Source organism: Miniopterus natalensis, chromosome 22 (assembly GCF_054644295.1).
Source record: "Miniopterus natalensis isolate mMinNat1 chromosome 22, mMinNat1.hap1, whole genome shotgun sequence".
NCBI classification, from domain to species: Eukaryota; Metazoa; Chordata; class Mammalia; order Chiroptera; family Miniopteridae; genus Miniopterus; species Miniopterus natalensis.
This window is the reverse complement of record NC_142102.1, coordinates 3,062,079-3,075,987: the sequence shown is the minus strand read 5'-3', so window position 1 is coordinate 3,075,987 and position 13,909 is coordinate 3,062,079. Positions and strand designations below refer to the sequence as shown.

At 40.5% G+C, this 13,909-nt stretch overlaps 1 protein-coding gene across 3 annotated transcripts in view; it reads right to left on the bottom strand.

Annotated features, from left to right (window-relative positions):
• Positions 1 to 13,909, bottom strand: part of CERS3 (ceramide synthase 3) — a 64,784-nt gene that overhangs the window by 14,029 nt on the left and 36,846 nt on the right. For all 3 annotated transcript variants that reach the window (XM_016200425.2, XM_016200432.2, XM_016200439.2), the window contains 3 exons: positions 13,008 to 13,136; positions 9,555 to 9,661; positions 1,921 to 2,074 (listed from right to left, as the gene is read on the bottom strand). In XM_016200425.2, coding sequence (XP_016055911.2) covers positions 1,921 to 2,074; positions 9,555 to 9,661; positions 13,008 to 13,136 — 390 coding nt within the window. The remainder of the gene's footprint in view (positions 1 to 1,920; positions 2,075 to 9,554; positions 9,662 to 13,007; positions 13,137 to 13,909) is intronic.

Genomic DNA, 13,909 nt, shown 5'->3' with positions numbered 1-13,909 from the left:
GACTTGTTAGTTGCCTCTCTAAAAATTTCAACTGCCGCCTCTGTCTCTCCTCCCCTTTGCAATGAGTGCAACTATGCCGTGAAATAGCATTCTTTCAAAGGCGGCTTTACGGCTTTGGAGGAATAAGCTGGTTTCACAGCCAGCTTTGCCACTGCTGTGGAAAACAGAGTGCACATGCAAGCCAGCTGAAGTCATAGGAACTGCAACAATCAGGGCTGTGGGGCCTCCACTGCTGCTGTCAACTCGCAATTGGAACCAGCTTTCCCAAAGCACAGCCCGAGAAAGCAGGACTTCCTGTCCACAGCTCCCGACCCACTAGGTTCATAATTAGGCCTGGTACAACCCATTAGAGATCAGACATATGAAAACCATGATGAACCCAAATGAGAGTTTCTTCTGGTTTCCAAGTTTTGTTCTGCCTGGCTCCCTCCCAGGCCTGTGATTACTGTCACTCACCAGTTAATAAGGAAACAGTTTCTGCTGGGGGACAGGAGCCCCAGGAAGGCTTGACCCAAGGTTAAGGCAGGTTCAATCCAGCGTCCTTCCTTTCCTCCAACCCCTGGATGTGCAATTGTATAACTGCTCCAATTCTTATCCTTATCTCGGTTACTTCAGCCTTATCAGTCACTTAGAGATAAAATTACTTTGGCAGAGATCACAGAAAAACTACTTAGAATATTAATAAACTAGAACCAGTCAATGAAAATTTTTCTTGGCACTCCAACCTTAATGGAGAGAGTCTACTTTCAGGAAAGCAAGCTCGAGTCAGTAATTTAGTTTAAAAAACCCCAACTTTCAGGATTTGGTTTGAAATTAATCCAGATGTAGCCCAATTTCTTACACCTCTGTCTAGATCTAGAAGTTAAGATGTAGTAGAAGATCAATTATTGCAATGTCCACTTAATTGTCAACTCTTCAATGATCACTGAGACACTACATACAGTAGAAAAATGAATTAATCAGAGAGTTGAACAAAAATGAGCTCATCAGACAAATTACCAGCATATCCATCACATACAAGTCACTCTTTCTGATGATGCTGCAATGACAATGCACTAGCTGTAACTTTCACCTTGAAAGGTCCTTGAGATCCTTAGGTGTATGATTTCCACACAAAGAGAAACTGTGATCTGATTTTATTTTTTTGCCTTAAAGGTTCAAGTCAAGTTCTGTCTAGTCAGTGACACTTTCCCTAGCCCCTTGAGCCAATTTCTCTTTTGTCTTCCACAGCGAGCCTCTAGGCCCTCTCTTTAGCACAGGACATTCTGAACCTAGGTCATTGCTGGAAGGTAAATACGCCCCCACTAGATGCTGCGCTGCTGCCCTGAAGGCAGTGACTGCGTCTTACTCATTTCTGAAGCCCTCCCTTCCCTATTCTGAAATTAAAATCCAGAACTGAATTCAAAATAAAACAAAAACAACACAACCTTCTATTGTCTTAAGTGTATTATCAATTTGTTATTTAGGAAAAAAGATGTTTTCAGAAAAAAGTATAGCCAAGTGATGTACAATATTTCAGAGAGTAGGAGAAAACTCAGGGGGAGAACATTATGTGCAAATCAGATGCTCAGCAAAAATAAACATAGGGCTCTAAAATACTGCTTAACTATCACCATAAAGCTCATCCCAAACTAGGGCAAATTTAGATTCATTAGGACATTCTTTGAAAAACAGCAATCAATTTTTAGATAAACATATTTTTAAATTAACTTGTCCTCTAATAAAAGCTATTTCTTAAAAGCACCTTAGAGACCTACTTAATGAAAAATCTAGCTAAGTTTAGTAAAAAACATTAATGATTAAATTTAAAGTAATTCTGGTTAACTAAATTAACTAGAATGTTCCACCGTCAGGGCCTCACCTTCAATCTGGTACTGAAGTCTACTTGTTAAGAGCAAATACAACTCGGACAGCCCTTACCTTCGTGAATATACATCTTTTGAGCATCTTCAGGATGAAGTAACCCCAGTAAAGGTGAAGAACTTGAAGGACCATGAGCTGCAGGTTGAGGAAGATGTAGGAAAAGAAAGGCTCGAGGTAGAGCATAGGTATAACCAGCGTGCAATACAAAATCCTAAAAAAAAACACAGATGAGAGTATTTCATTACAGTACAAGTACTTATGGATTTTCAGTGAGAAAACTGCTATTTTTTTTCTCCCAAGCATTCAACATTTATTTCATTTCTAATGATGTCCAGGAAACTCTCAATAGAAAACAATATGATAACATTACCTTTTATATTATTGGCAAGCCACAAAAAAATTCAGCCTGCCTCCTGGGAGAAAAGTTAAAGCAAATGGAATTTTTATAGCACACAGCCTGCACTGCAGTGTTCCGGTACCTCGGTTTCCTTTTTGCAAACAGAAGAGCATACGCTAACCCTACCCACCTCCCCAGATTTGTAGAACAACTAAGATAATGCATGCTTACATGGGTTATTATTGCCTTATGATAGTCTCATTTATTTGGCATCAAAGGTGAATGGGGAATTCTACAAAGGCCAATTTTCTGGATAAAAGAGGCTTTTAAAGAAGTAAACTTTCTATTATTACTTCCACTTTCTAAAGTGAACTGCATACTGCTTTAATTTCATAAACAGACTCCTGGACACAATTTGAACTGCCCTTGAAGACCCAGGATACACCGCATCTTCAGATATAATACTGCTGCAACATGAAGGGCTACCTACTCCCTTCCCAAACCTCATACACTACTACCATTTTAGAGTTCTCAGATACGTTTGTTTGTAAGGATTTTATTTTAATTATAAAAATAATTTATTCCTATAAAATTGGGAAGATTAAAAAAGCAAGTTGCCCATAATACTATCATTTTATACAAACAGCATTGTAATTGTTGTGTATGATCTTTCAGCTTTATCCTGTACATACTTATTTTTTAAATTAACATATAGTAAAATTGACCATTTTGGGGGGTGCAGTTCTATGAATTATAATATATGCATAGGTCTGCGCAACCACCACCACAATTAGGATACAGAACAGTTCCATCATTCCCCCAAACCCCAGTGCTATCCGGTGTAGTCACACCCATACACTCCACCATGCCTAACACTGGCAAACCTTATCTGCCCTCCATTCCTTTAATTTTATCTTTTCAAGAAGGCCACATAAACGGGACCATACAGTGTGTCAGCTTTAGGACTGCCTTCTCTCACCCAGCACAGTGCCTCTGAGGTACACCCAAGTTGTCATGGGTCTCAGTAGCATGTTCCTTTTCATTACTGAGTGGTTTTTCATTTTATGAAGGTACCACAGTTTACCTGTTCACCTGCTGAAGAGCGTTTGTGTTGTTTGCGGTTTTTCACAATTATGATTAGAATTGCTATAAATATCCACACACGGGGTTTTTGTGGGACCATGTTTTCATTTATCAAGGGTAAATACATAAGGTAGAAGTGTTGGGTGTTATAAGTATACATTTAACTTCTCAAGAGACTGGACACCTGCTCTCCAGAGTGCCTGTGTTGCACTGCCACCAGCAATATGCGAGAATGCCAGCTCTTCCTCACACTTGTCAGTACTCGGATTGTCCTGTGGAGATCTTTGCTACTGTAGTAAAAGTTACACTTGTGGGACTTTATGTTCAATTTCATTTAGTTTTAAATAAAAAATATTTCTCACTGTTTGAACATACTGATGATGGTCTTTCCCAAAGTGAAGGTTATTTCTTTAGAAATGTATATTTCTAAATGTAAGATCACTGTTTCAAGGTGTCTATTAAAAGTATACAAATTCAAGGTGTGTATTAAAAGCTATTAAGACTCTGCCATAAGTTTTCCCAAAATTATAACAATTTATAAGGCCACCAGCAATTCATGAAAGAAGAGTTTCAATGAACCCTAACCAGGATCAAATGGATTTAAAATTTAACTTAAAAAACAAAACATTTTCAACTCTCATTATTTGTAACGCTGACAGTTCCCTGTGTCTGCTCAGTAGTTCCATTTCCTCTTTTGTGAGTTATCAGTTCTTTATCTATTCAAAAAGCAATTATATGAACTCTGTATAACATAGATAATAGCCACTGATCCATTTTACTTATGAAAATATTTTTTTAAAACTTAGGAATTACAGAAAAATATAACGAGGTTAAGTAAAAATCACCTAAAATCTCACAACTCACAGGTAACCTAGTATATTTTGGTGAATCTAATTCAAGACATCGTTCCTAAAAATAATCTTAAAGGTGCTTTTTCCCCCCTTCCCCATTACCACATGATTTTATATAACAGGGATCATACTATTCATGTGATTTTTGTACCCTCCTTTTATCACTCAACCATATGTTACAGAGAGCTTTCCATGTCAATGAATATAACCTACATATCAAGGGTCTGAGAACATTTTGTAAAGGACAGATAGTAAGTATTTCAGGTCTCTGGGCTATTGAGTCTCTGTTGCAGCTACTCAACTCTGCCACGGTAGTGGGAAAGCAGCCATAGAAAATAAATACATCAATCAATGGGTATGGCTGTATGCCAATAAAACTTTATTAACAAAAACAGTTCATGGGCTAGATTTGGCCTGTGAGCCACAGATTGCCGACCACTATCATTCTATGCAATAGCTGCACAGAAATCAATAAAAACATATTTAAAAAAATTTTTTTAAAATAATGTCTGTGTTCTAAGAAATAACAAAGGACATGATGTTTGCAACTTTCAAATGGTTCAGAAAAAATGTGTGTGTGTGTTGAGAGAGAGAGAGAAGGAATGACAAAGTAAATAGGACAAAATGTTAACTGGTAAATCTGGATAAAGGACATGTGTGAGAGTTTTCTATAATATATTTGAAATTACCCAGTAAGCTTGAAATTACTTCCAAATAAATAAAGGAGTAAAGGAACTGGATACATTGTGAATAAGTCCCTTATCCTAAAATCCTATGATTTGAAGAAAAGAGATTATTATAGCTGTCCTTTATAAATTTATACACAGAAGTGAAAGGAATGCAGGGGAGTGTTAGGGAAGGAGCTCTGCTGAGGACACACTGTTGAGCGAGACACTGAACAAACACATCGGGTGAAATGCAAGGTCTCCTTCACAAGGTGTGTAACTGGAAAGTCTGGTTCCAAGATATGCATCTGCAGTGGAGGCTCAGGGAGCGGCCCCAGCTTCCACAGAGCCATTCTCACACTGCACACGTCCCTCCTTTCCTCTGGTGGTGTGACAGGGCCCCGCGCCATCCCGGGAGGGTGGTGGAAGCCAACTAGGGCACCATGAGACCATGCTCTGCCTCTGACTATCTGTCATTCAGCATCAAGGCCCCAGGCTTTATGGGGATAGAAGGTCCATGGTGTCCTCACTCTTGTCTCCTTCTGATGAACAGCAGCTAGAGCACTGCCGATGCTTTTGCCTGGTCTTTTTTTTCCCCTCCTTAAAACTGTCCTCTCTCTGATTGCCATTCTAAGTATTTATATGTTCTCATCACCCACAGAATTCCCCTTTGCATGAAGCTTCTCAGGGTTCCGTTTCTGCACCAATAGGAGCTGAAGCCCAAAGTCCAGTGAATCAGTGGTGGAAAAAATAAAGCCCCACAAGCATATCTGTCCTGGAGACTAGGGATTTGAGTATTGTTTACAGTTGGAAATGATTTTTTTTTCTTTTTGGAAAATGAAAAAAAAAACAGGTCAGTATGAACAGCCTTCAAATATAAAGTGGTGGATACAAAGGCCCCTCCTACTGCCTTATGAACTCCTGCAGGGTGGGAATCTGAGCTGTGATGAGTTCAAGAAATGAAGTGATGAGATATCACTGCCACCTGTAAACTGCAGAGAGTGCTTCTCCCTGCAGAGGGACCAGCCTGGGCTTAATCATTACCTGTTCTTGTCATTTATGGAGGAAAACTGTCAGAGTCAGAAAGTCATTTCCCAACCTTTCAAAGGTCTTTCTAGCCTAATGATTCTCGGGTGGCATTTGTATAAGTAGATAAATACATCCAGTAATTTAAAAATATTGAAGTCATTATTTTAAAACAATAGTTGGGAATACAGTGTGAAAAACATAAGCCTGAAATTTAAACATCTTTGAATAAAAATGCAAACAAATGGGGTAACCAGGTAATTTGATTAAAGCAATTTGGACAATGCCAATTGGAATTTCTCCCTAATGTTGAGAGTAACAATGTTTAGAAAATCAATGTCATTCACTCTTGCTGACCCTGACTGAGAATCAGCGAAATAAAATCCTGTAAAGAGCAGGAGAGGAGAAGAGGGGACACAGTGGTACAAATATAAAGGAAACTCACCGGGGAAAGCAAATGTGCTTCAGGCTGGGGGAAATGAAGGAAAAGCCAAACAAAGGGAGAGACAAGTGTAATGTACAAGCTCCAGTTCTTTCTCTCAAAGCCTCAAGAAAAATTTCAGATGGCTCAGCTCTTCCCTCCTCAACCTTTTATCTCACCCCCAAATGTGCAACAAAGGCATTTAGAAAAGAACAGAGCAACTAGGTTGCAAACTGCCTCCCACAGCACCTCTAAAATGTCTGAATCCTGAAACAGGTCTATCATCTGCACGTTGTTTGCTCCACAGTAAATTCCAACAGATCCGGACTAATAAAATACCCTTAAAAAATGAGTGTGCAGAGTTACAAGACTGAGACAGATTGTTGGAACAGGCTAACAACAAGGAACTGACTTTTCCTCTTTGGCATCACAAGATGATTATGTAACGTGTTGAAGCTTATGGGAAGACCATTTAAGCTAGAGCAATACACTGCAACTGAGTCTCTCAAAAAACATTGAAAACCCATCTCCCAAACATCCAACAACTCTGTGAGGTTTTCCTCAACCTTCCAAACAATGCAGATCAGTCAACGTCAGTACAGAAAAATTTTTACCAGCAAAGAAACTTTTATAGGCAAGTCTTTTAATACTGGTTTATTCACAATCCCTCTAACTCCCTCAAGACAGCAGGCCATGGTCTGGGCTGCTCTGCTCTCTGAATTCAGTGAGGTATCAAGATCAAGAAAATGCCAAATGTACGCGACTAATTCTCCTTGAAATCCAGAAATGCTGGCAGGAGAAGGAGTTCTTAAACGTAGGGTCTTTAAAGTCGAGGATGTGTGGGAAAGCAACACACCCTCTCCACAGTCACTCTGCCCAACACGATGTTCAGTTGTTTACTGGGCGAGAGTAAGCTTGCTTGCTGATTCTGAGACATCATGGGAAAGTCTGAGGTGAGCATCCATTGCTAAATCAAAAGTCAACCACAACAGCATTATTTAGAGGCTCCTCAAAGGGCTCCCTAAACTGACAGTTTGCCCGGTGTGTGCTTTAGAGTATGTCCACAAATTCTTTGAAACTACTCCCATCAAGAAATGGAGTCTAATTTTCCTCCCCTTAAATATGCGCTGGCCTTGCTGACCTGGATCCAATGAAGAAAATGATGTTGGAAGTGACTTGATGTGACTTCTGAAGTGAGGTTATAAAAAGAAAGACAGTATCTGCCTCACTCGCTCTTGAGCTGCTCACTGTGGAATTCCAGCTGCCACACTACGAGGCGGTCCAGCCAATGGAGACGCTGCGTGCAGGTGTTCCCGCCGACAGGCCCGGCTGAGGCCCTAACCAGCAGTCAGCGCCAGCGGCTGATTCTCGGTTACCTCAACCCTGTGAGTGAGGGTGCCTTCAAGAAAATTTCAGCTGACTTCCAGCCACCATCTGACTGCAACCACATGAATGAAAATCATCTGGCTGAGGCCAGTCAATTCCCAGAACCATAAGAGATAATAATAATCAATAAATGTTGTACTTTTAAGAGTGAGGTCTGCAAACTATGAACTGTGGGTAAAAACTGGCCTGTAACCCATTTTTCTACAGCCTGTGAGCTAAGCTGGGTTTGGCACATTTTAAAAGAAACAAAACAAAACAAAGAAAAATATGCAACAGAGACCATATGTGGCCCTTGAAGCCTTAAAATCATTATTCTATGGCCCTTTACAGAAAATGTTTGCTCACCGCTGTCTTAAACCACTACATTTTCAGATGGTTTGTTATGCGGCTACAGATAACTAGAACATGTGGAATGTCATAGGAGCCATCAGTGGGCAAATCCTGGGTGTAGGGCACCATGAAAGTCACACTGAAAAGCCGCAACCCAACTGCTATCTGCAAGGCAATACTTAGCCCATCAGCAATTGCCATCCTGCAATTTTCTGATTTCATAAACACTCCTGCTCAGCCAAAGCAAAAGTGATGGTAATGTGGTTCATCAACAAGAAGAGTATAATAAATATGGATCTCAGATTTGATTCCAGATTAAACTTCAAAGTCTAAAAGCCTCATTAATAATTTTAGTAATAATAGCTGGCATTTCCTGAATCCTTACTATGTTACAGACACTGTTCTAAGTTATTTTATATGTATTACTTCAGCTAAGGGTCATGAAAACCCTTATTTCCATTTTACAGATGAGAACACTGAGGCACAGAGAAATGATCTAATCTATTCAAGATCACACAGGCAGTAAGTATAGAGTCAGGATTTGAATCCAGGACTGACTTGCATCCATGAACTTAACCACTGCTCTCTGCTTCTCCTCTCCAGAAAATGTCTCATCAAGACATGCAGTCCTGGTTTAAAGAATGCAACTAGCTTCTGTAGGGAGGGCAGCACGCTCTGACCTCTCTGACCAGACTTCCCTAGATGCTAAGGGATGTTAAGGGTGCTATCCATCCACCAGGAATCTGGCCCAGAACTTGGTCTCCATCTCTTTCCCCTGAAACTTAGGATCTTCAGTAGCACTAATTTTTCTGTTGAGAGGCTCTGAAACTCCTAGACTAGCCCCAAACTATGCTTGGTTATAAACTGTTCCTTCCAAACCATCAAAGGCTTCCTCACATTTTTTCCTGGTTTCTGTCAATCAACACATGGAAAATTCTGCTTGCCAAAGGAATGATTGTCAGGGAAGACACAATATAGGTTCTTCATTGCCAGCCCTTGGATCAAAAAAAATCAACAGACTGATCAAGAGCCAATCAGCATTAAAAGGATACATAAACCATTGTTAGGGCGACTGATCACGGAGGGTGAAATGAGTATTAGTTTCCTCATCTGTGAACTGTGAGCGATAATACCTGTCTTTGATTTGTTGTGCAGACTAGTGCCAAGATATAGAAAGGGCCTGGCCCAGTGGCTGGCATATAATTAATGGTGGTTATAATCACTGCAATTTTGACAAAGAACATGCCTCTCCTTTAAAGGGCTGCTAACTGGCCAAGGACATTTCACTGGAATAACTGGAAAAGCTGTTGATCACAAGAAACATCCATATTCATGAACAAGATGGAGAGTTAAGAGCCGCTGCTCAGTCGCCGGCTTCGCTTCCATCTCTCTTTGGTATAAGCCTCTCCCACAGTGGAAGGTGTTGTTCTAATTATATGTAAAAATGGCTCCTTCACGTTCTTTTCTCCAACTGAACTTGGCACAAATAACTGGAAATCAACAAAAGGAAGGGCAGTGCTCTGACTTCAACGGCATGCCAGGCCCACCCCAGCACAGCGAGGCAAGGGCAGGGAACCATCTCGTCTACTCACCAAAAGGGAAAAATGATGAGACGGCTGATGAAAAATATGGCAGAAAAGATGAAGAACAGGGTGTTGCAGGTCTGCTTCCATCCAGCATAAGAAAACATTTTAGCAGACTGAAAACAAAGAGAGAAATTATATTCACATAAAATTATATTAGTGCAAACTTTTTAAATTAAATATTTATAAATGCTACAATGTCTGGGATTGGCCTCAAAACAATGTGGGCGGCACTGTGAATGGGGAAATGGGTGAAAAGAGATGTGCAAAATTAGTAACTGTTCCACCTCAATGATGGGCCCATTGAGTCTGTTATGCTCTTCCTATCTTGTCATAATATAATGTTTAAAAAAAAAAGATATGTTAAAATATTACTCGTGTCTTTCACCAGCACTACAAATTAGCATAATTAATCTTAGCATGCATGTTATTTGGGCATTTATTTAATTTCTCCATTTCACTGGGAGGTTAGCTGGACTGAAGAAAGGCTGGGATATGAGTGAAGCCCTGGGCTGGGCTGGGCTGGGCTGCAAATGAGGCAGCTACTTTAAGGCAGAAAGGAGGCAATTCCTGGGTCCTGTCCTGGCTGAAATCAAGTTTCAAGCACTTGATTTTCTGTACTTACTTTATGCTACTCCATACTGCTTCCGTTTTGTGTTGAATAAGAAGAATTACAGAAAGGGCTGGTCAATGCAGCCTTAGAAGGTTAATTGAGGGAGCTTCTCTCTTGCATTATCCAGTGGGGTCCAAGGCAGAATGGGAAAGTGTCTGGAGTTGGGGTGGGAGGTGCGTAACAGTTACTGAGGGTAGCTTATCCCTTAGGGAGTGTGGCTTAGGCCTGGGCCGTTTCAGGGCTGAAGTCACCCTGGAAGCTCAAGATCCCTCTAGAGCAAGAGAAGCAACATATTTACACTTCAGAAAGGACTTACACTGCATTGCATTTTCCATACCTTTCCATGCTTAACATGGGGTAGAGATATGAATGGACCACAGGGTTGGCAGAGGGCGCAAAGGGGAATAATCCTGATTGCTGAGAGAGAAGGCTAGTATGCCAGGGGGTGGGAGATGGGTATGGGAAGAAAGGTTCAGAGGGAATGCCTGGAAGGGAGTGGGAGCTGTTTGAAGGGTCAGAGGTCAGGCCAGGGTGGGTAGCTAGAGATGTGCATAGGTGTGAAGAAAGCCCACTTGTGAGGGCCAAGCAGCACTCTTTTGAGCAAATACACAGCCTATTCTGTCTGTGTGAAGATAGACATCAGACAGTAACCCCTTTCCTTTGCTAAGCATCAGTCAGGATACTGTTAAAGTGTTAGGTGTTGGACCTGAACTTGAACATGTGGACAATTACAGAAGATCAAGAAGATGCATAAAGAAGGAAAAAGGCTGCTTATGAGTAAAAATAGTACATGTGGAGGCTGTTTTTTTCTTGCAAATAAAAAGCTGAGAAATGACCCACCAACTGTCTAGAGGGATATGAAAGATTAATAGCCTCCATCCCTAGGAAGGTCTAAACAGGGGCAAAAGTTGTAGTATGTCTGGGTTCAATTAGAACTTGACTGAGAGGACAAACATTAAAAAAAAAAAAAACTATTCGAGGAAGCTATGGAATAGGCACCCCTAGAGAATATAAAAAATAGGCCCCATGCCACTACTTAATGTTGTCTCAACCACCAGCTGATAGGAGGCATTGAACCTCACATTTAGATCATGACTGTGAATCAAGAATGATTCATGATCACTAACATCATGAAGCTGCTCTCTCAGTTTACCCATGAAAGGACCTGAATTTGACATTTCGCTTTGCTTTGTTTTTTACCTAACGTCCTCAGAACATTTTCTAACAGTAATGAGCTAAACTTTAAATATGCCCTAAGGGACAGATATGGCTTCTCATGTTACAGCTGAGGATAGAAAGCAAAGCATTAAGTGACTTGCCCAGTTGCCTAAGGAGTTGCGTGTATCAGTGAGGGTCGGGGAGGGCTGGCAGGGACAACCCTGGGCTTATTTTCACTTCCAACGACTAACTCCCTTTAAATAACACAATGAAGCTGTTTTTACAGTGGACACACACCTAAGGCAATTGGACTGGAAGGTTTAGAAGCATCAGAATAGCATAAAATTCTTAAGTCATGGCCAATGTGGTCTTCATTTTCAGGCAGGGTTACTGAGACATGATCAGAGAACGGGATAATTACAACAGAGAAGGCAACATTCAGAGAGCAACACATGGAAAAACTGGCACAATCCTTTTGCTAAGCCATTTGCTGCCCTGAAGCAAATATAATAATCTTGACCTTCAGAATGGGATTTACATGTCTAATTATGATCACATACAAGAAACAAAACACTCTACACAGCTAATATTTTAATAGCCAGTTGCTTTCAAATGGCTTCAAATGACTTCTGGTTATGTCTAGAACAGGGTTTGACAAATTACAGGCCAGTCTATGGGCTGAAGTTGGTCAGCTCTTGACTTAAGAATGGTCTTCATATTTTTAAAGGGGTATAAGAAAAGAAAAAAAGAGGAAAGAATATGTGACAGGAGAGTCTATGTGGTGCACAAAGCTAGATTTACTATCTGGCCAAAAAGTTTGACCAAAAAATCCGCTGAACCCAGATCTGGAAGAACAAGACCCCATTACATTTCATTTCTCCCATATCAACCTATATTCATTCAATCACTAGCACTTCAAGAGGCAACTGTGAATGTGAAATGGGTTGGCATACTTTCTCCAGCTTCCTTATAAATGAGTATATTTAAGTGATAACTAGGTGGCTCTGGGAAATGTGGCTCTAAGTACAGCAGGAGAGCTGGCAGGCAGGAAGACCACTGCATAACTGCCACAGGGGAAGCAGGGCATGCAGATACGTAACAGAATATGCAGCCAAAACAATCCTAATTTTGCTTGGCTCCTCATATTTTGTGTGGTTTGGGATTAGGGAGATTCTTCTTTTAATGTCCCCTCCTCCAAAACATTCCTTCCTTAGAAAATAAATATCATTTAAATAAATAACAGCTTTCATCCCGTGAAGTTGGAGGAGCTCAGGACAGTGCAAGCATCCAATGGATATGCAGCTTTGGGTCACATGAGTCTATGGTGCTGTCCAATGTTAAGAATCCATAGTGCCATGAGTCCAGGCTTTCCTTTTAGAGACTAGAGCTTATTCCATTTTCAAATATCTCAGCTTACTTCCTGAGCTACCATCTGCATGCAACTTCCTTAAGCAGAATCCCCAAAATAACCCCTCTGTCAAGTACCATGGAGAAAAAGGGTTGGAAAAGAACATTTAAAGGTTTCATTTCTTTGATCTTGAAGAAGGACCTGGGGACCCAGAGACATCTGTGAACTATGGGTGTTTTCAGGACAGAGAGCCCTGCTAAATCACTCACACACAATTCTTCCTGTGAGGAGTCACAGAAACCCAGGACGTATTGTTACTAGTGTTTTAATGGCAAACGTTTACCTCCAGCCAAATGTCTGCCACATCGTGCACAATCATGACCAGGGTCCCACTGCGAATATAATTAGCACACCAAGAGAAGCTCATCAAACTAATAGCAGCCAGGTGGTGGATGACATGAGCTAGAAAATCCTATATAATGAGGGGGGAAAGGAAATCATTAAGAAAATGCAGCTATTTCTCAATCACTGGAAGAGCTGATAATAATAATAATAGTAATAATAATAACTTACATCTGCATGTTTTGAAATTTATAAAATACTTTCACTTTAATTCTAAACATAATCCTTGTTAGGGAGATAAGACAAGAACTATCCCAACTGATAAAGTCACTTAACTTTGAGAGACCACTGAACAGCTGTCATCTAAGTCCTGACACCTGCTGCTCTTCCCACTGCTCCACATTGCATTTATGTACATGGGGCGCATGCACGCGCGTGCACACAGACACACACACACACACAACCATACTCCTGCGTACATTTACATTTACTGTTGTGTCTAAAAACAAAGGAATATAGACACATAACAAAACTACACAACCATTGAAATAAGAGGTGCTGCATATGAAAGAGGTAAATAAAAGTGGACTAACTCTATCAGCAAATCTAGGCGAAGGAAAGTTACCACAATTGAGTGTAAGAACTCAAAGGTTTTCTGCAGAGAAGGTATACAAATGGCCAATAAGCACATGAAAATATGCTCAACCTCATTAACCATCAGGAAAATGCAAATCAAGGCCATAATGAGATACTACTTCACACCCACCGGAATAGCTATAATAAAGTAAATAAACAATAACAAATGTTGGCAAGCATGTGGAGAAACTGCAACCCTTGTACAGTGCTGTTGGGAATGTAAAATGGAGCGGCTGCTTTGTTAAGTAGCCTGGCAGTTCTCTAAAA